The sequence below is a fragment of the Mesoplodon bidens genome (genome assembly GCF_964165515.1).
Source record: "Mesoplodon bidens genome assembly, chromosome: 4".
NCBI lineage: Eukaryota > Metazoa > Chordata > Mammalia > Artiodactyla > Ziphiidae > Mesoplodon > Mesoplodon bidens.
Genome location: NC_138160.1, coordinates 94432254 through 94458291, shown reverse-complemented (window position 1 = coordinate 94458291; position 26038 = coordinate 94432254). Strand labels below are relative to the sequence as shown.

General features: G+C 33.1%; 1 protein-coding gene across 2 annotated transcripts in view; it reads right to left on the bottom strand.

Moving 5' to 3' along the window:
* Positions 1 to 3319: 3319 nt before the first annotated feature.
* Positions 3320 to 26038, bottom strand: part of YTHDC2 (YTH N6-methyladenosine RNA binding protein C2) — a 66939-nt gene continuing 44220 nt past the window's right edge. Inside the window, exons 19-30 of one of the 2 annotated variants that reach the window (XM_081231098.1) lie at positions 25856 to 25975; positions 25272 to 25544; positions 22418 to 22544; positions 21151 to 21356; positions 20601 to 20796; positions 18467 to 18576; positions 16804 to 17096; positions 12538 to 12715; positions 6140 to 6343; positions 4984 to 5166; positions 3674 to 3761; positions 3320 to 3533 (exon numbers count right to left, since the gene is read on the bottom strand). In XM_081231098.1, coding sequence (XP_081087224.1) covers positions 3681 to 3761; positions 4984 to 5166; positions 6140 to 6343; positions 12538 to 12715; positions 16804 to 17096; positions 18467 to 18576; positions 20601 to 20796; positions 21151 to 21356; positions 22418 to 22544; positions 25272 to 25544; positions 25856 to 25975 — 1971 coding nt within the window. In that variant the 3' untranslated portion in view covers positions 3320 to 3533; positions 3674 to 3680. The remainder of the gene's footprint in view (positions 3534 to 3673; positions 3762 to 4983; positions 5167 to 6139; positions 6344 to 12537; positions 12716 to 16803; positions 17097 to 18466; positions 18577 to 20600; positions 20797 to 21150; positions 21357 to 22417; positions 22545 to 25271; positions 25545 to 25855; positions 25976 to 26038) is intronic. The other variant, XM_081231099.1, reaches the window with a different exon arrangement.

Below are 26038 nucleotides of genomic sequence, written 5' to 3'. Positions count from 1 at the left end.
GGCACATTCTATACAATGGAATACTACTCACAATAAAAAGAAATGAACTTTGATATACACAACTTGGATCACTCTTAAAGGCATTATGATGAGTGAAAGAAACCAGACCCAAAAGGTTACATACATACTGTATGATTTATTTAAATGATATTCTCAAAAGGAGAAAACTAGAAATGTCAGAGAACAGACCAATGGCTGGCAGGTGTTAAGGGTATATAACTACAAAGGGATAGCATGAGGGAGTTTTGGAGGTGATGGAACTGTATCTTGATTGTGGTGGAAGTTACATAAATCTGTACATGTGTTAAAATTCATAGAGCTATACATCTAAGAAAAATTTGATTTTACTGTTTGTTAATTCTAGAAGTTAAATAAATTTTTAAAAAATTTACAGTAAACCTAACAGTAAATGATGACACAACTAATTGGCCAAATAGATATTCTGAGAAGAGTAGGCAGAGTGAATAGCTAAAACTAGTCTCTGATGCTGGAAGTTGCCTGGTATATTCAAGGAATAGTGAGGAGGTCAATGTGGCTAAAGTGGAATGAGCAGAGGAGGAGAGTAGAGTAGAGAAGTTCAGAGATGTAATGGGGGACCAGATCATAAAAGGTGCTTATACCATTATAAGGACTTTGGCTTTGAGCAAAATGGGGAGCCGCTGAAGGGTTTTGAGCAACAGAGTAATATGAACTGATTTAATGTTTTTAAAGGACTACTGATTTCTGTGTTGAAAACAGATTGGTGGCATGAGGAACAGGAGAAAAGGGAAGACATCTTAGGAATGATGGTGGCTCATTCCAGAGTAGTTGTGACACATGTGGTGAGAAACAGCTGGAGTCTAGATATATTTTGAAGGTGAAGCCAAGAAAAATTTCTGATGGATTAGTTTGAGAGAAATAAAGGAATCATGGATGGCTCCAAGTTCTCTGGCCTGAACAACCAAAAGAATGAAACTGGCATCAACTGAAAATAGGACAGCTTTAAGTGGAATAGATCGTGGGGAAAGAACTGTGGTTCAATTTTGAATATACAGAATTTGACATTTTATTAGACAGCCAAGTAGAAATTCATTTTTGGCTAGAAAGACCATGATGCATCCAGTGGCCTTGGCTATACTGACTGCACTGTGTGGTCCTCTGGGTAGAGAGGAATCATGGAGAATTCAGGAGCACAGTGAGGATCTGTGCTACGGGAAGCTCATTCGGACTGAGAGGTGTGGTCACTTGTGAATTATGTGTCCAGTTTTTCACCCTGGTGTTGATTCAGGGGTGAAGTTCATTTGACTTATTCCTCAACACTTTCGCTGTCTCAGGATATAAGATTTTAAACGGTGAAGAATGAGTCTCTGAGGACAAATTCTTAAATGAGCATGTCTTTTCTTGAAGTACTCATTTGAGATTATTCTTTCCTTATTGTCTATCTTTGCTGTAATTGGTAGAGTGAAGCTGGGTTGTTCAGTGGATGCAATAATGCAGTACCATAATGCAGTGTCCTGAGAACAAAAGGTGCACGGCTACATATTCTATTAATAAGCAAAGGATTTTATATTAAAAACACGTCTTGGGACTTTCCCCATTCTCCTATCGTAATAAGGCAATTTTTTTCGAGGGGGAGGTATTGATATGAGGCCATCACCTTCTATTGCAATTTAGTATTCTTCAAAGTGTATGAAATTCATTAATATCTCAAGGGGTGTTGTTGATCATTGTTACCTTAGTCCTACTATATAGTGTCAGAAATAACAAAATTTAAATGATTTAACAGAATATCATTTAATAAGTATGTTTAAAGTTCATCTCTTCCAAAAAACAGCATTTTAATTACATTCAAATTGTGTTCACCTTAAATATCAACAAACTCATCATTTACATACAGGGATATATATTAGAAAACAGATGGAAATTAAAACAACTTCTATTTTTTAGAAGTTCTTACTTCCAAATTAGGACACTGTGAACTGCTAAATATGTACCTAAACAAAATGTATCCATTATCAGAAAACCACAACTTGCTCTAATAGGAAAAGAACTGTAATACGCATATAGTGGAACATAATTCACATAGGCTCAATTTACAGCTATGTTTCAAAGTATAAAACAAACAAAAATCCTGTACCTACAAATACAGGCAAAAGTCACAGCCGACATTTTAAACTAATGCACCAACATATAATGCTTTCCCAGAGAAAGTAGAAGAGTTCCCAAGATTTTATGTTGACCCATGATTTTTCACTTCTTTGTTCTCAAACACAAAAGCAGAGGACTTAGAGTTTTCTTTTTGTCTTTAAATCAGATTCATGTTGGGTTTTTGTTACATGGCAATGACCCAACTGCATCATGAGAAGTGCTATCAAACCTGTTCTGTTTAGAACTCAGTAACCAAGACATTTCTTTGATTTCTCCCTGAACCTCCATTTTCCTTCAGAAAGCATCTAAGGAAACTTCATAAACAATTGTGATAAAGACAGCAAACCAAATAATTCTGAGATGGCAAAGAAATATATGAGAGTTGGCACTAACATGGGTTTACAAAAAGTTACTCTCCATTTATTAAACCACAAATGCAAAAAAAGAGAAATCTTACCTGGAAACATAAGTAGAATAAAAAGTACTAGAAAACAAATAGAAGGCATTTAGAATTGTGGCGTTTGGAGGCTTCAGTTTGGAAGACATAGAGACACCAAGCTACCACTAACTGTTAATAGCATTTCTTTTCAACTTGTATAACTTGCTTAAATTTTTAACTTGTCTAAATCAAGTTTCTCTAGCCAAAACAAAGAGATCATAATCACTGTTTTTATATCAGAGATGTGTGATGACTGTAATGTAGTAGAAAGGAAGGTTTGGGACACATCAGGTTAAAAGAGGTAGCACCGGGAATAAAACTAAGCACTTAATCTGATCTGATCAAAGTCAGGGAAGAATTCTGCCTTTCTTCAGTTTTTACTGCATTTCATAGTTGCAAAAAGAGAACACCCATGTTTTTTTTTCCTTAAGATGCCTCAGGTTAAAAATGGCACAATGAATAGTCCTTAATCAGCACACACTATTTTTAAAAGGGACATTTTTAGATTTTGGTCATTTGCTTTTCTTTGCTTGTTTTTTAATGATAAATCTTTAGAGTTGACTCTTCTAAAATGTTGCTCAGATGGACAGATATAGTCAGATCTTTCTTAAAAGTAAACAATTTACTCTGCACTTAAAAAAATCACCAATAAGAGTTCTAAGTAAGTGTTTCAAACAAATGAAATGTTTAACTTCAATTGAAGTATGTTTAACTGCTATTGTGTTAAATAATGAAACTACTCTATTTCATTCAATTATAAACATATTAACAAACATATAATCATTCCCTATGATCACTATAAAAATTAAATTATCCTTTTCTCTTTTATATGAAGATGGTGGTTCTAAAGTAACACTTTCAACCGGAAAAGCCCATTCAGAATAACACACAACCCCATCTCAGTTTTTGGAAGTCAGTGCATTCAGTGGTTATAAGTAGGCATGATGTTCTTCTGAAGCTAAGAAGTCTGGAAGGGTTAAAAAAAAAAAAAAAGAAAAAGAAAAAGAAGAGGAAGAAAAAGAAGAAAAAAAGAAAAGATAAATAATCTGAAAGATATCCTTAATGATCACAAATACTGCCAGTACTCAAAGTCAAGTATGGTATAACCTGAATGTCAATCAGTTGTGGTTTTTTCTCCCAATGAAAGGCGTTCCCATAACTGGAGCAACTGTTCACCAACCTGAGGTTCTAGTTCCTAGATAAACCAAAAGTCAGAATGAACATAAAAAGGACTAGACTGAATTTTTTATCATCAAAACCTATACTGATAAAAGTGTAAGAAAATCAACTCAAATTCCATGTTTCTACAAGAACATGCTAAAATCCTATGTTATGCATTGCTCTAATTCTTTTCATTAAGATTCAGAGTTGACTTCCAGATTTCCAAGATTGTAGTTAACCTGCAAATATTGCAACTATCTGTGACAAAATGGTGAGAAATTTCCAGGGAGGAGTTCTGCAATTTTTTCTATCTGGAAATAATGAATTTTGTTTTCATGGAGATTTAGCAAAAGCACTCAGCTTAAACTTCTAAAGGTTTATGGTGATACTTAGCATATTAGATGTTTGGGGTATTTTTTTCAAGAAAATATCTTGGATGACTATAAGGAATGTGACTTATTTCAAAATCATTATTATAGAATAAAAATGAAAATATTTTTATATAATTGAAAAGAACATTTATAGTCCCCTTGTGACATCATGTGCACTTAAAAAGAACCCTAACACTTTTCATATGGTGATTTGAACTGAGTCACACTTGTTCAAATAAAGTATTAGATGTGACCTTAGGCAAGACTAGATAGATTCTCTGAATCTATTTTCTCCTATAAAATATTTGGCTAATAACTCATTTTAGGCCTAAGAATTGAACTACCTCACATAAAGAAGCTAGCACAGTAGTCAATATATCAATATATGTTAATTCCCATCACCTTAACTAGTTTAAAATACACATCAGCAGCATCATGAAGGCAAAGCAAAGCATAATAGAAATAAAACAAGCCACAAAAATATAAAAAGGTTATTTATGTTATATCATTAGTTAAAGCCATAAAGAACTTAGATACTGTTGTTATCCTTAGACTTTAGTGAAATTATTTCAGAATTACACTGTTTTGATCATATCTTTAGTTAAACAGGAACCTCCAAGAATTGACTTATGAAAGATTTTATATATGCAATGACAGAGAGAAGTCAAATTTACAAAATGTTAAAAAAAAACAATGAGCTCTGTCAGGCACATTTGAAAGTAGGTTTTTAACTAGCTCTTTTACAAATCTGAACCATTATCTCCCCATGTGCACATAGAATATACAATTTGTATTCTTGCATTTACTCCTCAAACAAATCACTGAATAACAGTCAAACAAAACAAAAAGAAGAGTGGAAGAAAAATATTAAATGCCATTGTATACCTGCCCATCTCTGCTTATCTGGACTTTCTTGTTGTCATTCCAAGGATTGAGTAAATGGTGTGCAAACTGAAAGGGAAGACTTTCTTTTTGTATCCACTCCACCTTAAACACTCCTCCTAGTCCAGCTGAACCCCAGTCCTGACTCTTCTCCCTTCCTATCTCAGAAGACATTCTAGAAAATCCCTGTGGGTAAAATGAGGGGAAATGGTGAAGGTGAGGATGACATTAAGACTCTGAATTCAATTTATCTGAGAAACTCTGAGTGTTTTTTAATTTTAAGGTAAAAATGTAATATAAAAATAATAGATATATAACAAAAATCCAGAAAGCCACTCATTGTTTTTTATTAAAAGATGAATTAGCAAATTTTAGAGGAAAGACCAATTCCAGCCTTCTAATGTAATTTCAAATACAAACAGATATTTTCTAAATAATGTATCATAGTTCTAAACCCACATTTATTCCATTACAAATGGATACAATCTAACTTCTAGGTTTTTAGTTCCAAAAATGATAATAATATCAAATAATAAATTCATTATTTTATAAATTCAGATATACATCAAGTAAAGATGAGTTAAGAAACACACTCAGTTTCCTGACAGTCAAAACTAACCTCTTTGGCCTATTTAAAATAAACATTTTATCAAAAAGTCACGCTTCTCATTACTTTTAATCCACCTGAGAAATAGTAAATCTAAAGTTGTCTCAGAAGGAAAAATTGTTTATCTGGAAAAGCTCTGGTAAAACAAGGCAAAAGCAAAGGGATCCCTATACATCATTCCTTTGAAGAGGTGTAATATATTCCTCATCCAAGCAAAATGCATTCTTGCATTCCAATGCAATAAAAAGCCAGCTTCTTGGGGCTTCCCTGGTGGCGCAGTGGTTGAGAGTCCGCCTGCCAGTGCAGGGAGTGCGGGTTCGTGCCCCGGTCTGGGGGGGTCCCGCATGCTGCGGAGTGGCTGGGCCCGTGAGCCATGGCCGCTGGGCCTGCGCGTCTGGAGCCTGTGCTCCGCAACAGGAGAGGCCGCAGCAGTGAGAGGCCTGCGTAACGCCAAAAAAAAAAAAAGCCAGCTTCTTTTTAACCTCTATGATTTAAATGATCTAATCTGCAGACAGAAGAACAATGCCCTTTTACTGCTTCAGGATGGCTCACCTGGAAATGTCCAGATCCTTGAACAGAAAATATCAAGTAAACCATGCTGCTTTCCCAAAAGGCTTGGTTTAGCTTCCGCTCATTACTAGGGGTTGTAGACCAGATACCCTTCTGTTGAGAAATTTCAAGGTTTCTCAGATTGCTACTCTTCATTATGAAGTATCGAATAGGCATGTTTGGTCTTGGTGAAGGAGATTTTGAGCCCTAAAAAAGGAAGTATAAATTTTTGAAAGGTAATTTGACCTTTCAAAATCAATAGGCTCCATTAAACATCTTCATAAATATATAAACCAAAATATTTTACCAAATAGTCAACAAATGCAAATAGCTCTATCATGCCTGAAAACCTACACAAGGCTCAATCAAAATGAGGTTAAAGAGCCCAAAACAAGCACTCATTTTCAGAGTATTCAAAATCCCTTATCAAGAAAGGATCCTGGGCTTCCCTGATGGCGCAGTGGTTGAGAGTCCGCCTGCCGATGCAGGGGACACGGGTTCGTGCCCCGGTCCGGGAAGATCCCACATACCGCGGAGCGGCTGAGCCCGTGAGCCATGGCCGCTGAGCCTGTGCTTCCGGAGCCTGTGCTCCACAACGGGAGAGGCCACAACAGTAAGAGGCCCACACACAGCAAAAAAAAAAAAAAAAAAAAAAGAAAGGATCCTGGTTTGCCAACTTTGATTTACACTCCAAATGTACTTTCAGAAAAAATTTTAATAAACTTGCAAAGTCTGAAAACAAAACAAAAATTGCTCCAGCTTACTGCCTGGATACAGTTTCCAGGTGACAATGAAGGGAAACACAAACAGAATCCAATGGTCTCACTGAATTGCACACATAAACCTTAGAGTTTAGAGGCCAAGGTAACTAGATTTTCCATGGCAGTGTACTATATAGAAGGAAGCTTCACGGGAAGAGAACTCCCAAGGAACTGCAGAAGGTGTTCCCAGAAGTTTTTGGCTAAGTAGTGACCTGCACATAGGTAAGAAAAAATGACCTGAGGCCAGGAAAGATCCAAAGGAAAAGAGTTCTTAGAGCTCACACATGGTTGGGAATATTTCATCTTATTCTAGACAGAAGAGAAAGAACTTGTAATACATAGTGCATTAGCCCACAGAAGGATCATACCTTAGTACTGGAACTAAATTAGTATCAGAATAAAAACTGCCCTGGATCCACCCTAACACTGCTTAAAAGCAAATCCCGAAAGGATTACACTGATTGCAACTAACTTAACTGTGTATCAGAAAAATGTCTAACACTATTTAAAGAAATACAACAAAAATATAGCAGCCAAACACAATTTTAAGGAATGCAAACAACAGGAGAATATGACACACAACCAGAAAAAAATTAATCAACAGAAACAGAGTGAGATCTGACAGATGATGAAATTAGGAGGTAAGAATTTAAAGCAGCTATCCTAAATCTATGTGCTATGTTCAAGAAGGTGGAGGAAACATAAATGTGATGAGTGGGGAAATAGAAGGTATTTTTTTAAAGACCCAAAGGAAGTTCTGGAGATTAAAATATAATATTTGAAGTAAAAATACACTAAAAAGAATGCACATCAGATTAGACACTACAAATAAAAACATCAGTAAATTTAAAGATGTAGCAATAGAAATGATCTCAAATGAAGGAAAGAGACAAAAACAACTGAAAAAAATGAAGAGAATATCAGTGACCCATGGAACAATATCAAGTAGTCTTACATTTGTATATCTAGAGTTCCAGAGAAGAAGGGGGAGAGGTGAGATACAAAAAAATATATGAAAAATAATGGTGTTAAAGTTCCCCAAATTGATGGAAACTATAAATATACAGATTAAACAGGAAATATAAAGAGAACCAGACCGAGTCATATCAAAATCAAATTGCTGAAAACCAGTGAGAAAAAGAAAATCTTAAAAGCAGCTAGGGAAAAAAAGACAAATTATATATGGAGAAAGAAAGATAAGAATGATAGTAGACATCCCATGAGAAACTATGTAAACTACTAATATGATAGTATTATAATAATGAAAGAAAATCACTGTCAACCTAGAATTATATACACAGTAAAAATATCTTTCAAAAATAAAAGTGAAAAAGAATTTTCACACAAAAGCTAAATGAGTTCATTTCCTGCAGATCTGTACTTAAAGAAATGTTAAAAGAAGGTTTTCAGCCAGAAGAATATGATCCAAGACAGAAATTCGTGTCAACACAAAAGAATAAAAAGCACAGGAAACTGTAAATATAGAGTAAATATAAAGGACATTTTCCTGACTTTTGATAAAAAGATAATTGACTATGTAAGTAAAAAACAGGGGCTTCCCTGGTGGCGCAGTGGTTGAGAGTCCACCTGCCGATGCAGGGGACGCGGGTTCGTGCCCTGGTCTGGGAGGATCCCACATGCCGCAGAGCAGCTGGGCCTGTGAGCCATGGCCGCTGAGCCTGCGCGTCTGGAGCCTGGGCTCCGCAATGGGAGAGGCCACAACAGTGAGAGGCCCGCGTACCAAAAAAAAAAAAAAAAAAATACATTGTGGCATTTATAACATATATTGAAAAAATGTATGAAACCAATAACATAATGGATTGAAGGGTAAAATAAAAGTACACTGTTGCAAGGTTCTCAAACTGTAACTGAAAGGGCATAATACTGATTCAGGATACATTAGGGTAAGGTAAAAATGACTTAACTAGTGAATTCTATCAAACATTTAAGGAAGAAACAATACTAAATCTATACATCTCTTCCAAAAAATTGAAGTGGAAGGAACACTTCCCAACGAATCTTTAAGAGTACAGCATTACTCTGATACCAAAACCATCCAAAGATAACACAAGAAAAGATAACTAGAGAATAATATCCCTCATAAACAAAGATCCCTCATTTAACAAAATTTTTGATTGAACAAAATCAAATCTAGCAATATTTTAAAAGGATAATACATTATGACCAAGAGAGGTATAAACATTAGAAAAATCAATCAATGAAATCCATTATATTAACAGACCAAAAAAAAAAAAGAATTGTGTTATCATTTCAATAGATGTAAAAAAAAAAAATTACTGAGTATAATTCAATGCTTATTCCTAACAAACCTTCTTAGCAAACTAGATCCAAAAGAAAACATCCCACTAAATGGTGAAAGACTTAAGGCTTAACTTCTAAGGTCAAGACAAAGAGGAGGGCTCTAAACATCTTTATTAAATATTTTATTGGAGGTTCTAGCCATAGATATAAGGCAAGAAAAGAAATAAACGGCGTTCACTTTGGAAAGGAAAAAAGTAAAACTACTTTTATTAACAGCATGATTGTCCATGTAGAAAATCCTGAGAAATCTACATAAAAAGCTAATAGAATTAATAAGTGAAGTAAGGTCATAGGATATAGGATAAATATACAAAAATCAAATGTATTTCTATATGATACCAATGAACTGAAACTCAAAATTTTAAAAAAACAACAGCATCAAAAATATAAAATATTGGGCTTCCCTGGTGGCGCAGTGGTTGAGAGTCCGCCTGCCGATGCAGGGGACACGGGTTCGTGCCCCAATCTGGGAAGATCCCACATGCCGCGGAGCAGCTGGGCCCGTGAGCCATGGCCGCTGAGCCTGCGCATCCGGAGCCTGTGCTCCGCAACGGGAGAGGCCACAACAGTGAGAGGCCCGCGTAAAGGAAAAAAAAAAAAAAAAATATATATATATATATATATATATATATATATATAATATTTAGGAATAAATGTAACAAAAAAACTGTAATATTTGAACTCTGAAATTTATAAAACACTGTTGAGAGAAATTAAAGAATATCTAAATAAATGCAGCTATGCTTATGGATTGGAAGACTAAAAATTGTTAATTGTAGATTTTCAAGTTGATCTATAGATTTAATGCAATTCCCCTCAAAATACCAAAAATTTTTCTGTAGAAATTGACAAGCTTCTTCTAAGTTTATACAAAAGCACAAAGATTGTAGAAGAGCCAAGACAATTTTGCAAAAGAAGAACAAAGTTGGAGAAAAATCATTAACTGATTTCAAGACTTACTAGGAAGCTATTATATAATCAAGTCACTGTAGCACTGGCAAAGGAGAAGTATGCAGATCAATGAAATAGAGTCCAATAAGTAGAAAACATATTTATGGTCAATTGATTCTTGACAAAGGTGCCAAGGTAATTCAATGAAAAAAAGATCTTTTCCACAGATGGTTCTGGAACAACTGTATAGGCAAACACCAAAAAATTATCATTCACCCACCCATACTATAAAAAAAAATTAACTTGAAATTAATTAATTCAAGGTATATGAAATAGATCATATACCTATCAATACATGTAAAAGTTCCAACTGTAAAATCTCTAGAAGAAAGCACAGGAGAAAATCTTGGATTAGGCAAGGACTTCTTAGGACACCAAAAATATGAACTCTAATACAAAAAACAGATGAAACCAAAATAGAAAAAAAATAGATTAAATGGATTTCCATCAATATTTGTTCTTTAAAAGACAACTGAATCACCTTGCTGTACACCTGAACGTAATACAATATTGTAAATCAACTATACTCCAACATATAATAAAAATTAAATTAAAAATATAAAAAATAAAATAAAGTAAATAAGCAACAAGGATATATTGTACAGCACAGGGAAATACAGCCATTATTTTGTAACAACTTTAAGTGGAGTATGATCTATAAAAATATTGAATCACTATGTTGTACACATAAAACTAATATACTATTGTAAATCAAGCATACCTCAATAAAAAATTAAAAAACACTCATAAATAAATAAATAAAGTAATGGGTTACATGAGAAAAAAAAAGACACCATTAAGAAAATGTAAATGCAAGCACAGACTATTAGAAAAAATGTTCAAAACATAAAATTAAGACTTGTATCCAGAATATACTAAGAAACTCTTACAACTAAATAATAAAAGACAACCAATGAACAATGTAAAGAGGTTAACAAAAATTTGAACAGATATTTCACCAAAGAAGATTCAGTAATGGCAAAAAAGCACATGAAATGATGCTCAATATCCTTAGTCACTGGGGAAATGCAAATTAAAACTACAGTGGAGTATCACTATATACCCACGAGAATGGCTAAAATTAAGAGACTAGTAATGTTAAGTATTGTTATGAATACTGAACAAATGGAATTCTCATAGATTATTGAAGGGAATAGAAAATAGTACAGCTATTTCAGAAAACAGTTGAGTAGTTTCTTGTAAAGTTACACTTACCATACAACCCAACAAATCTACTCCTGGGTATGTACCCAAGATTAGAAAATATATCTATACATAAAGATTTGTACCTGAATATTATTCATAATAGTCAAAAAGTAGAAATGATCCAAATGTCCATCAATGGTAAATAGACAAACATACTGTGGCATATCCATACAATGGAATACTACTCAGCAATAAAAAGTAATAAACTAATAATACACTCAATAATACAGATGAATTTCAAAAGTGAAATAGCCAGTCATAAAAAGGTATATACATTCCATTTATAGGAAGTTCCAAAAAAAGCAAAACTCCCAGAACAAAGATCAGTTTAGTGGTTGACAGAATCTAGGGGTGATGGGCATGTTCTCTACATCACTATAGTACAGTTACATGATTGTATACATTTGTCAAAATTCACTCAATTGTACAGTTTAAATTGGTGAATTTTATTGTGTAAATTATGCCTTAACAAAGGCACTTTAAAATTAAAAACAAAAAAAACAAAAATATCTTAAAACCTAAGAATGCAAATCTGCAAAAACATTCTTTTCCTCTTATTTAACAAGAGTAGTTCAGCAGACATTTTCACCAAAACCACATCATATAGCTAACGAACACTAATCGAATACTCAGGTACTAACAATGCAGAAAAGTAAATGTAAACATATTCTAAACATTTGAAATCATTCGTATTACAAATTTTTTAAAAGATATATAGCTCTCAATTCTTTATCAACATTTCCTATCTTCCTAACCCCATCCAGTCTTGTATTTTTTAATATAACCATTGAATTGGAGAAATCAATTAAGAATTGAAAGAAACTATTGTTTTCAATTCTGAAGGTATGAACCAAAATTAATTTAAGAAAATCTTCTTGTCATTTGTTTTTAACAAAAAAAGGTTCTAAAGATACAGAAAGGAAATCATGAACTGCCTAGCTACATGCCATCAGTGAATGACCTATTAGGTTTAAAACACCCCAAGATGATAATGACCCAAAATACTTGGCAAGCAGGAAAAAACTAAAAAGTTTACTCGGTTTGTCAGCTTCTATTTATATCTAGAACAGAGGCCATGATTAGTAACTTAAAAACAGAATTATTCTATAATTTTGTTTAAATATGTAACATCAGATTTGCTACAAATCCTTGATACTCTACCTTTCCTGAGGATGGAGAAGAAGGACTAGCACAAGGACTTGGATAACTATTGCTGTCTGTAGATTTCACAGAAGGCTGATCTGACCTATCATCAGTGCTTCGTTTAGGATGTAAAATTCCTCTATCTTTGTACTGCTGAGGTGGGTGCAGTGCTGGAGATGGAGATTTCATCAATACTCTTGAGTGAAAATGAGGAAGCAAAGATCAGTTATACATAAGTTCATAATACAAAGAAGAGTCCATTTCAAACCAAAGTTCCAATGACACTTTGATTTATGGAATAGTATTTAAAAAGGCAATTTCATTCTTCAATTACATTTAGATGAAAGAGTTGTACTATTACAGTATACTTACAAAAACAACATTTAAAACAATACAAAAATACATTTAAAACAACCTACAAAAATCTTTAACTTAATATTAAATACCCAAGTATTATTCCCTTACAAAACTCCTAATCTCTTTTAATGTCTAGGAGAAGTCCTTAACAATTATAATGTCTTATATTGATATTTAATGTCTTTTAACATTATAAAATTAATTAAATATACCTGTGCTAATGGCCTTTACTAGAATATCACTGACTCCGCTTCCATTCCACTTTCATATAATATCGTAAAGCCAAATACAATAGATTTCAAAAGCATACTAAAAATTACAGTATGGTAAAGTGGAAATAAGACTGGACTAGAGTCAGGAGAGAAGATTTTTGGGACAGTACTAAATTTACAACTAACGAGGCAGGTGATCCTGGGCAAGTCTTAATTTATCTGAGTTTTAATTTCCTTACCTGTTAGATAAAGGGAGTAAACTAGATAAACGCTAAGATTCTTCTGTTTTAAAATTCTATCAATAAATGCAGCAAAAACGGCAGTCAGGAATTTTACAATTTTTAAAAAAGTATACACCTTAGTGGAACAACCAGACATTAAAAAAAAAAAGACATTAAGTACTTCCTAAAGTAGTGCAATATAAAGTTCATAGCACTACCTATAAAATATTCTTGCCAAACCACTGGATCTTATCAAGCCCTGAGAGCTAACCACCAGTTTCCATGAAATACACAGGGTATAGCAATAAAAAGAAACAAATACAGAATGTGGTACATCTAATACCACTGACCTCGTTCCCTAAAAAAAGTCAACAGAGGAACTAACTGCTCTAGATCACAAGAGATTCAAGAAACAAGACACCCTAATACAATGCATGAGTCCTCCCTAGATGTTGTTTCAAATAAATCTATAGTTTGAGAATTGGGGAAATGATTATTTTATTGGGACTGATAATTGGATTTTGATTATGTAGGAAAAATGCCTCTATTTTTAAGAGATGCATATTTAAATACGGAAGGGTAAAATGACATGATGTGTGAGACTGATTTTTGAAATATGTAAACAGAAAAAGAAAGGAAGCAAGAAAAAATAATTGGGGTAGATAAAGCAAATAGGTGAAAATCTTGGTAAACTACTGAAGCTGAAATATGGAATTCACCATGACATATCATTTACTTTGCTATGTTTAACAATATTTATAATAAATAAACAAAACAAAAAAGGCCAAGTCATCAATAGTACATAAACTTCCACTGAGTCTTGCAATTATAATTATTCTGCCTTCAAAACAAGTTAAAATAGCTTATCCCCACAATTTGCTTCTTTCAGCAAGTATCTTAGATCCAATACTATTTCATTCACAAATGAAATAAAATAGCTAAAACCTAAAAATATTAACAAAAATATATAATGAATAAACATCTGAATAATTAATAACAACTTGATGAATGCAAAAAACCAATCTTTCAGGGTTTTTTTTCTCTCATGAATTGACCGTCCAATGAATTATCAAGTTACACCTCTAAAATTCCATCATTCTTTCCCTGGTACTTTATTTACCCGAAAATTAGGTAACAGAACTTAACTGAGTGTAATACCTTATTAAAATAAAAATGATGTTTTCAATAGAACTAAATGTCTACTTTTGTGGTTTTCAATTTGATCTTTGACTCTGTGCTCTATTCTAAGCTTTTCTCTCATACTTGGCTTCCCCCGCCAAAATTTCATGCACATAGAAACAAAACATTCGTGTAAACCCTTTCAACCTAAATTTTTATTTAAGAGGAACAAAGAGTTCTGATAACTCATTTATATCTCATTTTTCTTATAGAAAAGATATGCTTATTCTCTGTAAATGAGCAAGTTATTATTTAGAAAATGACAATAAAAAATTGGTCTAATTTTAAGGTGTGATGTGGGCAACTTCTATTTTTAAATAGTTTCTTAAACTTTTAAAAGAGTTTAAATAAAATGCTTTTATTAAAAGAAATTATCTAATCTATATCTTGCCATGCTAGCATGAAAACTCTAACTATAAATCCCTTTTCTCTAAGAAGTAATCCTAGAAAGATTATAACTTCTCCATTCAAAAATAAATCTTCCTAAGAGTCCTCATTCTATTCCTCACCAAGCTACATCAATTCCAGGCCTTAACTATTAATGCTACCAAAAGTCTAAAAGTGGATGAAATTCTGTATCTCACTGTTCAACAGACAAGAGAGTGAAGAGTGCAAGGCTACAACTTGTAAGGAAAGGAAAATGGTAGACACTGGTATCACAGGTGGAAAAATGAATTTATAAGATAATCAGTTTCTAAACCATAACTAATATTACACTTTATAATTCTGATTTTCTTCTTCTATATTTCCAAATTTTATTAAATGAGTATGTATTACTTTTATAAAGAAAAAAAACAAAGGTTTTTTTCCCCTAAAAATGTATGTGTGTAGTATGTGTGTATGTATATAGACACATGTGTGTAAAAAGTCTCTGAATATAAAAGTTTTTTTACCGATTAGTCTATAAATAACTCTACCACATAATTTCTATGCAAATGTATTCACACATTCTAAACAATCATTGTTCAAGTAAACTTTTAGAACAATCTTTTTAAAAAGTGAGGCGTGTCTAAGTAGAAAATGTGTTTTTTACTATTTTCCTTTCACTTGGCAGTGTCTACATCAGAGAAAAAGGTTCAGGGACGCATATTACGAGAAGGTTTTCTAAGCAACTGGTTGAATTATTCCTAAACTGTAATATACAAAGAACTTGGAAACCATCATGTATTATTCCTTTTTAACTGAAGTCTTAACTGATAACATGCCTTTATGTTTCATTCAAATAAGTAAAATCTGATCAAAAGAAGGCAGGTACTATATACTCCATCTGATCCTTGAAAAACAATAAGCACTACATATCTTTTATGTTTCCATTGTTCTTATTTTCAGGTTTTTAACAATGAAATCATATTCTTACCACAGAGACTATCTACCATACTGCCAAAACTAGCATTCCAAGCAAGAATTTTGTCTCTGTTATCAATTCTAACCCGGTTTAAAAAAAAAAAAATTAACTGATATAAAGAAATTTAAATTTGATTCTAACAAATATTTTTACAACCAGAAATATTTCTGAATCATGACCGACAATTCATTATAACCACTATTATACCACCAATTACATTTTTTGATAAATAATTCAATATAAGAGCTCTCATTATTATTACTAATCATATAATAAACAAAAAATCACATCTAATTGCCAAATGCTAGAAAGGATAAAAGAAGTTACCTAAACTAAAAAACTTTGCCAAGACAGTAAACTTATTTACTTTTTTAATATATGTATGCCTCCCCTCAATAAAATGTAAACTCTCTGAAGAAAGAGATTTTGTCTGTCTTACACATTGCCATATCCCTCACACTAAGAACAACAGGCATTCAATGTGTCCCTGTATGAATGAATGAATAAAGTATTTTTCTGTAGGAATACTAGTCAGTGTTATTAATATCTAGGTAAGGCCTGTGGGGAGGCTGTTCTTCTAAATGGCCACAGCCAACACTTCTCGTTGTGAGGTATCTAGGAAAGATATGGCTTGACATATATCAACTAAAATACATAATAAAAAATGTTGCTATCTTTTTCTCAGGTCCTAAATTTGTAAATTCTGGAAATTAAATGTTTTAAGCTTTTCCTGACAAAAAATTTCCTTGTTAAATAACTCAAGACCCCAGGAGCTTGAAATCCTTAATATTATCTAACACTTGAAAGAATTATCTTTTGAAAGTAACTCTTCCCATTTTATTGCGACCTTTTTGTGTATCTTAGATTATAAGAAAGTAATTTTTAAATATTATAAAAGCACATGATTCTATGATAAATAACTATTTTCCTAGAGAAAATATCTCATTTTGATAAAATATTATGAATTTACCTTTCTGCAGTAGTAGACTCATCAGAAAATTCAGTATCTGCTGAAATTTTCCTGCTATTATTTGACCTCCAAGATGATGCCAAAGGAAGTTCTTCTGAAGACATAGGCTTTGGCCTTTGGCCAATCCCAGATGGTTGATGTAAACCTGCAGACTGTTCTTCAGTGCTTAAAACAGCTATAATTGTTCTTATGGTAGCTTCATCAACTTGGGACCAAGGTTTGGATGGAGCTCTCATTCGGCGTAAAAATAAGCTATGCCACTTCTGTCTAAGCTGCAGCAATAAACTGGCTGCCTATAATAAAATGGTTTCTTCAGTTCAAACAGATACAAGCAAAATATCTATCACACTTGCAAGACAACTATTTGTTTATTAGTTAAGGTCTGAAACTGTTTCCAAAGAAGACGTTTTATATCTCATATCATTTACTATCAATTTCAGCCTTTTTGCTGCAGGAAAGAAATAAAATTTCTTATTTACCATTCTGAGGCACTAGAGACCCAAAATCAAATGAAACAGTCCAATGAGAGAGAAAGTAAACAATGCGTGGTAGAGTGTGATTAATACTGGAAAAGTAACAGCAGGGTAAATAAAGAAAAATACATTTAGTTCCATTCATACTTCATTTTACTGCCAAATGATGATGTTCATAAGGCAGCTGAATTCATAGGTCCAGAGAAAAGCCTAAGCTAGAGATACAGATAAGATGTACCTGGAAGTTATCAATGGATAAATGGTTACTAAATCTACACATAGAGGTAAGGTCCTTAGAGATTGTGCAGAGACAGAAGAATAGAGTAAAGAACAGACTACTAGAGAACATCTAACATTTAAGGCACAAACACATACAGAAGAGTTAGTGAAAGAACCTAAGAAGGAATGACCTCTCTAGATAGAAGAATCAGGAAAGAGTAATGTCATAGAAACTAGTGACAAAGAAGTTGGGACAGGGGTGAGGAAGAAAAATGGGGAAGGGCAGAATCAATAAAAAGAAAGGTATGGACAATAGCTAAACATGAGAGAAAGGTCAAATTTATCAAGGACAGCAGGCTGGCTTTGACAACCTGGAGGAGACAATATTGACCTTGGCAAGCACAGTGAAGTGAAGTAAAAGATCGATGGGAATGGAAATGAGACTGCAGTAGGTTGAAGTGATAAATGAATGTATGGCAAAAAAGTAAACCTAGCCAGTATCGACTTTTAACAGTTGATATTGTCCCAAAAAAGGATACAGAATGATCTTTAAAAGTAAAGATGGAATTAAGGGAAGGCTTTATCAAGAAAAATTTTAATTTGAAAAAAAACATTCATCTTTCCTACTCCAGAGAAATATGAAAAGAGAAAACAGGATGAACTCACATCTTTCCCTTATAAACAGAGTTATATAAAATAAAAGGATTTCTTGTGTACCCAATACTCAATATTTTCTTATATACACAAAAATATTCAAATATTACCATGCTCAAATACTGAGCCACACCTAGATTTCTCAAATCCTCTAGAGAATAAACCCCAATATGGCAGAGAATGTATGAAAACTGAAAAACAAGCTGTATTCTCTCATACTAAGGGCTCAATTTTAAAGATATAATTTTCATCACACTGTGTATCAATTCATACAACTGAATAAAAGAAATCTATCACACTACTAAAAAGCAACTTACCTCTGGCTCTAGTATGAAATTGAGCCACTCATCAATTTTTAAAGCTGCCAAATTAGCAGTAGTTCTGTCTTCCATTTCACTATCACTACTGTCATTAGGAATACCATCTGCTGTTCACACATATTGAAAGGAAAAAAAATTTCACTTTTACTATCTTATATCACAGACAAAAAAGTAAGTCAATATAGATACACTACATTTACACAAATCCTCCTGATATACTAACAATTTGTGTGGGGAGTTCTCCAAACACAACAGGTCACAAATTAAAACTCAGTATTTGGCCATTGTTTATTTCTCTACTCAAATTCTAAATATCAGAATTTTTCAAATTTTGTCAAGAACCCTCTTTTTTTAAATATCATTTACAAGCTGATGATTTCCAAATTTGTATTGCTAGTCCAAACTCTTTCCCTGAGCCCCAGATATGGAGAATAAATCCACTGACTCCAAAAGAAAAAATCTTACTTAGGATTCCTTAGCCATCTCAAATTTAACATGTCTAAGAGGACCCCTGACTTCTCCCCTACACAACCTGCTCCTCCCAGTTTTCTGAATCTCAAATAAGTGGCACCAATTATTCAACTAGCTACCACAGCCAAAAACCCAAGAATTAATGATTCCTCCCTTTCACTCACCACACACATTCAATCCAGCCGTTACTAGTACATCCAAAATAATTTCAAATCTACTTCTTTTCATATCAGATGCCACCACTGTAGTTCTAAGTCATCATTATCTATCATAAGACCACTGCAAAAGCCTCCTACTTGCCTCTTCTCTTCCGTTCTTGCTCCTTCAAGCAATCCATTCTCACAGCCAAAATGATTTTTTTTTTACATAAATCACACCATGTTACTCCTTTCTTAAAACACTTCAATGGTTTCCCTTGCATTTCCCTTACAAATCCATGCCTTTCTTTCAACCTTAGATCATCCCACTCTCACCTTGATCACTGTGGTCCCAATCATACAACCTTTCTGTCTGTTCCTATATCATTTCCTAGTGCAGAATCTTGGTCCTCGCCATCTTCTCCTACCTAGAGCATATTTCTGCATCTTCACATGGCTGATTTCTTCTCATACTTTACAGCTCAGCTTAAATCTCATCTCCTCAGAGAAAATTGTCTAAGGTCCCTTTCTAAAGTAGGTCACTCCTAAGGAGACCCTCTTCATTTTTTTCAAAGTACCATGCATGTTATTTACTTTTTTGCTATATGTCAACACCCACTACCAGGTAAACTCCTGAAGACAGAAATACTTTGTATATCTTGTTTTCTGTTATATCCTCAATGCCTAGCACAATAACTGACATGTAATAGTTGCCCAATAAATATTTGCTGAATCACCAAATAGCAAAAAATTGGAAACAATCTAGATGTCTAACTATAAAGGAACATTTTAAATGCATTATGTCACTATAATGTGATAGAATATTTTCCAGCTATTAATATGAAATATTAAAAATGTTTTTTATATTTTGTGAAATGAAAATAGCAGAATATAAACAGTATGGGTAAAATAACCTAAAATATGTAAGTGTACAGAAAAAAATGTATAATATTAAAAAGTGTTTGCATAAGGGTAGTGGGAAAATGGGTAACATTTCCTTTAAACAATTACTTTTTTAACATCTTTATTGGAGTATAATTGCTTTACATTGTTGTGTTAGTTTCTGCTGTATAACAGAGTGAATCAGCTATACATATACATATATACCCATATTCCCTCCCTCTTGTGTCTCCCTCCCGCCCTTCCTATCCACTCCTGTAGGTGGTCACAAAGCAAGGAGCTGATCTCCCTGTGCTACGGGGCTGCTTCCCACTAGCTATCTATTTTATATTTGGTAGTTAAACAATTATGTGTTTTTTATGTTAAACTATCATTTAAATTCAAGTGGAAGAAAAAAACAGACTATCAACAAGATTAATCAAAATGCACAAATGAATATCAAGTTACCTTAGAAATCAATTTCAAGAACAGTGGTACACTTTAGTAATTTTTAATTAGTCTTAATACATCAAAAGGGAGCTACTACCACATAAATTTTTATAATTTCCAAATTTGTTTGGCTTAGTAAGAAGAAAAAATTTTATTTCTAAATAGATTTGTATTTCCTTCAATAATATATTTACCTCGAAAAGATGAAGGTTCTTGAAGAGCATTACTTGCCAACCTAGCTGGTCCACAAAATATCAATACAGTGACAGGTGTCACTGCTGAACAACATCTAATATTAGCTATTCTATGAGCTCTGGTCATTTCATCATAAATAAGCCAATCTGTGGGCAGTGCCTGAATTGCTGCAGCTTGACCATTAGCTGGAGGAATCTATTAGGAAAATAAATTTTAAAACTGTTAAGTAAATTTATCACTTAATTTACTGGTAATACTTTTTAAATGTACGAAGTTCCTCAGCGAAATAGATGTTGTATATTAGTACCCAAACAAAAATTAAAGTAAGTCATTGGTCATGTAGTTTGTACAAAAGTCCTCAATACTGACCACATTACCTCTTCCAACTTTAAGACTCAACCAAAATATTGTTCCAATGTTGAATTATACATACATAACTAATTAATTTCTTAAAGCAGGTTGGCATTGGGAGCATTTTTTAATTTATCTTCAACTATCTAAATTAGATTAGTTTTACCTCAAGGCCTAAGAGCATTCAAAAAGTTTTACCTTTTTATATTGAGGCTGACTGAGAACTGAAGTGGGATGAAACCGTACTTTTTTCTCCTTTGGCCCTGTCAATACTACATTCTCTCTGTCCACATGGACTAAATGAGGATACATGCCTGCAACCAATGCAGCTTTAACGACAGCCCAGTTCTCAGAATTTGTGTTAACATCTCGAATGTCACCACCACCTCGTGCTCTCACAAAACCTAGAAAGAGGAAACAAATCACACCAACTTTTTCTATTGCACAAAATATACTTTTAAATTTGGGTTTTTAACAAAAAATTGTATAATCCATACAATTCAAATAATGATTCAATTCAATAATGATTCAAACGTCACAATAATTCATAAAATCTCCTCTGAAAAGTTTAAAATAGAGTCAATGTTCTAAGAAAGTTTAAGTTTGCTTAGGCTAAAGTAAGCAGAAGATTCATTGAGGAGTTAGGGACTTCAAAAACAAATACATATTCTTGCAATAAAGTTCTTCATAAGCTGCTATCAGAAACATACTAAAATCATAGCTGAAAACCTAAACTATTCTGCTGAATGGTATTAATAACATCTTGGTTGTGACAGAAACTAATCCTGGAAGTGAAGTCAAGTAAATATATTCTTGCTTGAATTTCAAAAGTCCTTCATATTTCCCCATGTTTGAGACAACTCTAAATCCTCTGGTTCATTCCTTATATTACTCTGGCACTTCAGCTATTCCATAAATCCAGGCTCAGGTACTTTTCTTCTGTTTCCTCAATGTACTATGCCACTCAAAAAGAAATTCAAAGGAGCAATTCTAAAATGAAATAGCAAAACTGACATTTTCTTTAAAAAAAAAAAATCAAGTGCCTTCAAGTGATTACTAGTTGTTTTATGTTCCAAAAATATAAAGGCCAGCTTTCATATAAATCTACATAAATTTTTGTAATTTCTCTTTCATAGAGCTAAATATTTATTAATAGTGACAAAATATAACAAGTACAATCTCTAAATTGATTTTTGCCAACAAATATATTATAAATTGATCATTGCCAACAGTATCAAAAAGCATTCATATATTTCTCAACTATAGCTTCTACAATATCATTTTTTTAATCAACAAACAAAAGTTGAGGTCATGCAGAAGTCTACAAAGCAGTTCATGAACATAAGATATACAACATGATAATGTCATAAAAATAATATAAGATGGCATTAGTTAACACTAGAAATACTATAAGGTACAGGCAACTCTCAGTAGTTTAAATAGGTTCTTTGGAGGAAAACTTTACCTGATGCTCTAAGTTGACCAAGCAACTGAGTTCTCATGCCTATGATTATTTCCATAGTAGCTTGTGAAAGAAAATTCTTTTCACAAAAGGCTCGCTCCCACCCATCACTTCGAGCCTTCTGCCATGCCTATAAAAATATAATTACATAACAAGACACATTTCTACTCATTTCTTAGGAAGCAAAGTAACTGAAAATCACTACAATAACCACTCAAGGTCAATTCTCCTTTTTCTAATTACTTTATAAAGTCTAAGACTATGAAAAACAAAAACAAACGCATAGATACAAAGAACAGACTAATGGTTGCAAGAGGCGGGGGCTTAGAGGAGTGAGGAGAGTGGATGAAATAAGTGAAGGGGATCAAAAGGTACAAACTTTGAGCTATAAAAATAAATAAGTCCTGGGGACGTAATATATAGCATGGTGACTATGGTTAATAACACTGTACTGTATACTGGAAAGTTGCTAAGAGAGTAATTTTTTTTCATTTTTCAACATCAACATTTATTTTTGTAATGAATTTTTATTGGAGTACAGTTGATTTACAATGTTGTGTTAGTTACTGCTGCAGAGCAAAGTGAATCACTTATACATATACACATATCCACTTTTTTAGATTCTTTTCCCCTATAGGTCATTACAGAGTACTGAGTAGAGTTCCCTGTGTTATACAGTAGGTTCTCATTAGTTATCTATTTTATATATAGTAGTGTGTATATGTCAATCCCAATCTCCCAATTTATCCCTCCCCTCCCTCTTTCCCCCTTGGTAACCATAAGTTTTTTTCCTACATCTGTGACTCTATTTCTGTTTTGTAAAAAGTTCATTTGAGAGAAATTTTTTTTTGGGGGGCTCCACCGAGCGGCATGTAGGATCTTAGTTCTCCAATGAGGGATTGCACCTGCACCCCCTACACTGGAAGCGTGAAGTCTTAACCACTGGATCGCCAGGGAAGTCCCTGAGAGTAATTTTTTTAATAAATATTTTTATTGAAACATAACTGACATATAACATTAGTTTTAGGTGCATAACATAATGATTTGTATTGTAAAATCATCACAACTCTAGTTAACAGACTAGAGGGTAGACCTTAAAAGTTCTCATCACAAGAAAAAATGTTTTAACTATGTGTGGTGATGGATGTTAACTAGACTTATTGTGGTGATCATTTCACAATATATATAAATACTGTCATTAGGTTGTACACCTAAAACTAATATAATGCTATATGTCAGTAACATCTAATTTTTTAGAATAATTTTAAAATAAAATCTAAGACTTTATGACCAAATAGAACTTATCATTTTTAATTTATACTCAAATGTTATGAAAGCCATTGAGTTTATAAAATCCCAATGAGAACAGAAGTATCAGGCAACCTAAATACCTAGCTATGTAAAAATATTTACCTTTACAAATGTGCCTGCTAACTTTCCTCCACTGAAGTATGGGAGATTTTCAATTAAGCTGTCATAATACCATTTATATCTAAGAAACCTGCCACTCCAGGCCTCTAAAAATAATATTTATATCAGCCTCCTAATCTGTCTGAGAATGGAAAGTGGGATTCCTAGAAATCACCTATATGTAGTATAATGGAGCTCTCTTTGAAAATGAGTTCTCTTGCTTTGGAATGTAACTGAAAGACAAAAGCAGTAATTTACCTTCTCTTGTTTTTGAAGGAGCTGGGGAAAAAACAAAGAATAGATAGGAATTCTACTCCAAATCTCCCCCCAGTTATAATCACTCAACTGATCTACTATAATATATGGTATCTAATAGACCAAATTAATAGCAATGCATCAACCACTATTCAATAATGCCCACAAAAGACCTTACAATTATTTTTTTAATTGTATGTATTGGAAAAATCCTGTATGTCTGGAAAAGAGTACTTTCTGCAAAAACACAATTTTTTAATGTACAGATACAGCCTACATTCAAGAGAACTGAAGGATAAATAACATGTCTACCTTTTCAAGAAATAACATATTCTTCCCCCACATAGCTGAATTTCTAAATTATATATCATTTCCTTTACTCAGGCTCACTATCCTTATCTTTTCTTTCCCATTTATCACTTTCCTCAATTTCTCACTATTATCTTAAGATTTTTAAGTGATTCTTGGATTTTGCTTTATAAAATTAAATTCTTAACATAGTGCCTTGAGCACACAAGAAAGGAACGCACTGTAAAAAATCAATAAATGGATATTAAATTCAAGATAATTTTCTTCTAAGTTTTGTTCTATATACTTTGAATAATATACAATGTTTCTTAACTAAAATTTTAGAGCATTCCTAAACAAGATATGATTAAAGATAAGGAATTTGGGTTTATAAAAAAGAAATATACATATAAGTATAAATAAAAATAAATATATACATAGTCCTACAAGGAGAAAACTGAGAAAATGAAAGAAAAAAGTAGAGAAAAACATGATAATTTTAACATATTAACAGTTTAGGGAGGTATTTTTCTGAGCAATTAATAAAATATGACTTTATAATGAAACAAAATTAACAGAATCATATCTATTTTTTAATTTGTTACACTTACCCTAGAAATGTGTTTAACCAACAACACTTCAAAAATAAAATGACAGGGGCCTCCCTGGTGGCGCAGTGGTTGAGAGTCCGCCTGCCGATGCAGGGGATGCGGGTTCGTGCCCCGGTCTGGGAGGATCCCATATGCCGCGGAGCGGCTGGGCCCGTGAGCCGTGGCCGCTGGGCCTGCGCATCCGGAGCCTGTGCTCCGCAACGGGAGAGGCCACAACAGTGAGAGGCCCGCATACCACACACCAAAAAAAAAATAAAATAAAATAAAATAAAATAAAATGACAATAATAGTACCTGGAATGCTCTGAGAAGTGCCATGTGGTCACTGAAAGTCCCTGCAGTGAAACGTTTCCTACAAAGCATAGCTGCACGTTTTTGAGAGGCCTGCATTGGCAGGACAAAAGGATCTCGATAGGCTAGTATGCAGGCAATTGTAAGGATGGGGTCCAGACACTTTAACACCACAGCACACAGGACCATTTTACCAAGATGTGGTTCTACTGGCAAGTCAGCCAAATGATATCCAAGTTCAGTGAGATCTTCCCAAGCATTCATTGCATCTATTGTCTAAATAAAAGGATATAAAATAGAACTTGACATGACCAAAAACTGTTTAATCAAACCACATACTTAAAAATCCATAAGTAAGATACAAGAACATAAATTTTCTTTTGCTACTGTACCTCATAAAAAATATATTTTGCTTCAAATATATTATGTAAAAATGAACTATACCTACTGTGTTACTATAATTACCACGAGAGTATTTATTATTCAAAATACATAATATGAAGATAATTTTTTTAGGTACAAAATTAGTTAAGACATTTCTCAATTGGTTTAAATTTCAGGTAAAATGAAACTATTAAGACACCAACCTTAAGCATGTGCACAGCATTTCTTACAATTAAAGCTGGTGGAGGTTCAGGAGCTTTCATAAGGAAATCAGCAATAGGACAATTAACTGGGGCTAAGAGCTTGGTATGTAAACAAAGTTCCTGTAAATAAGAACAGCAAATAATTTTGAAATACTGACACTTATAATTGATATTTATTTTTTA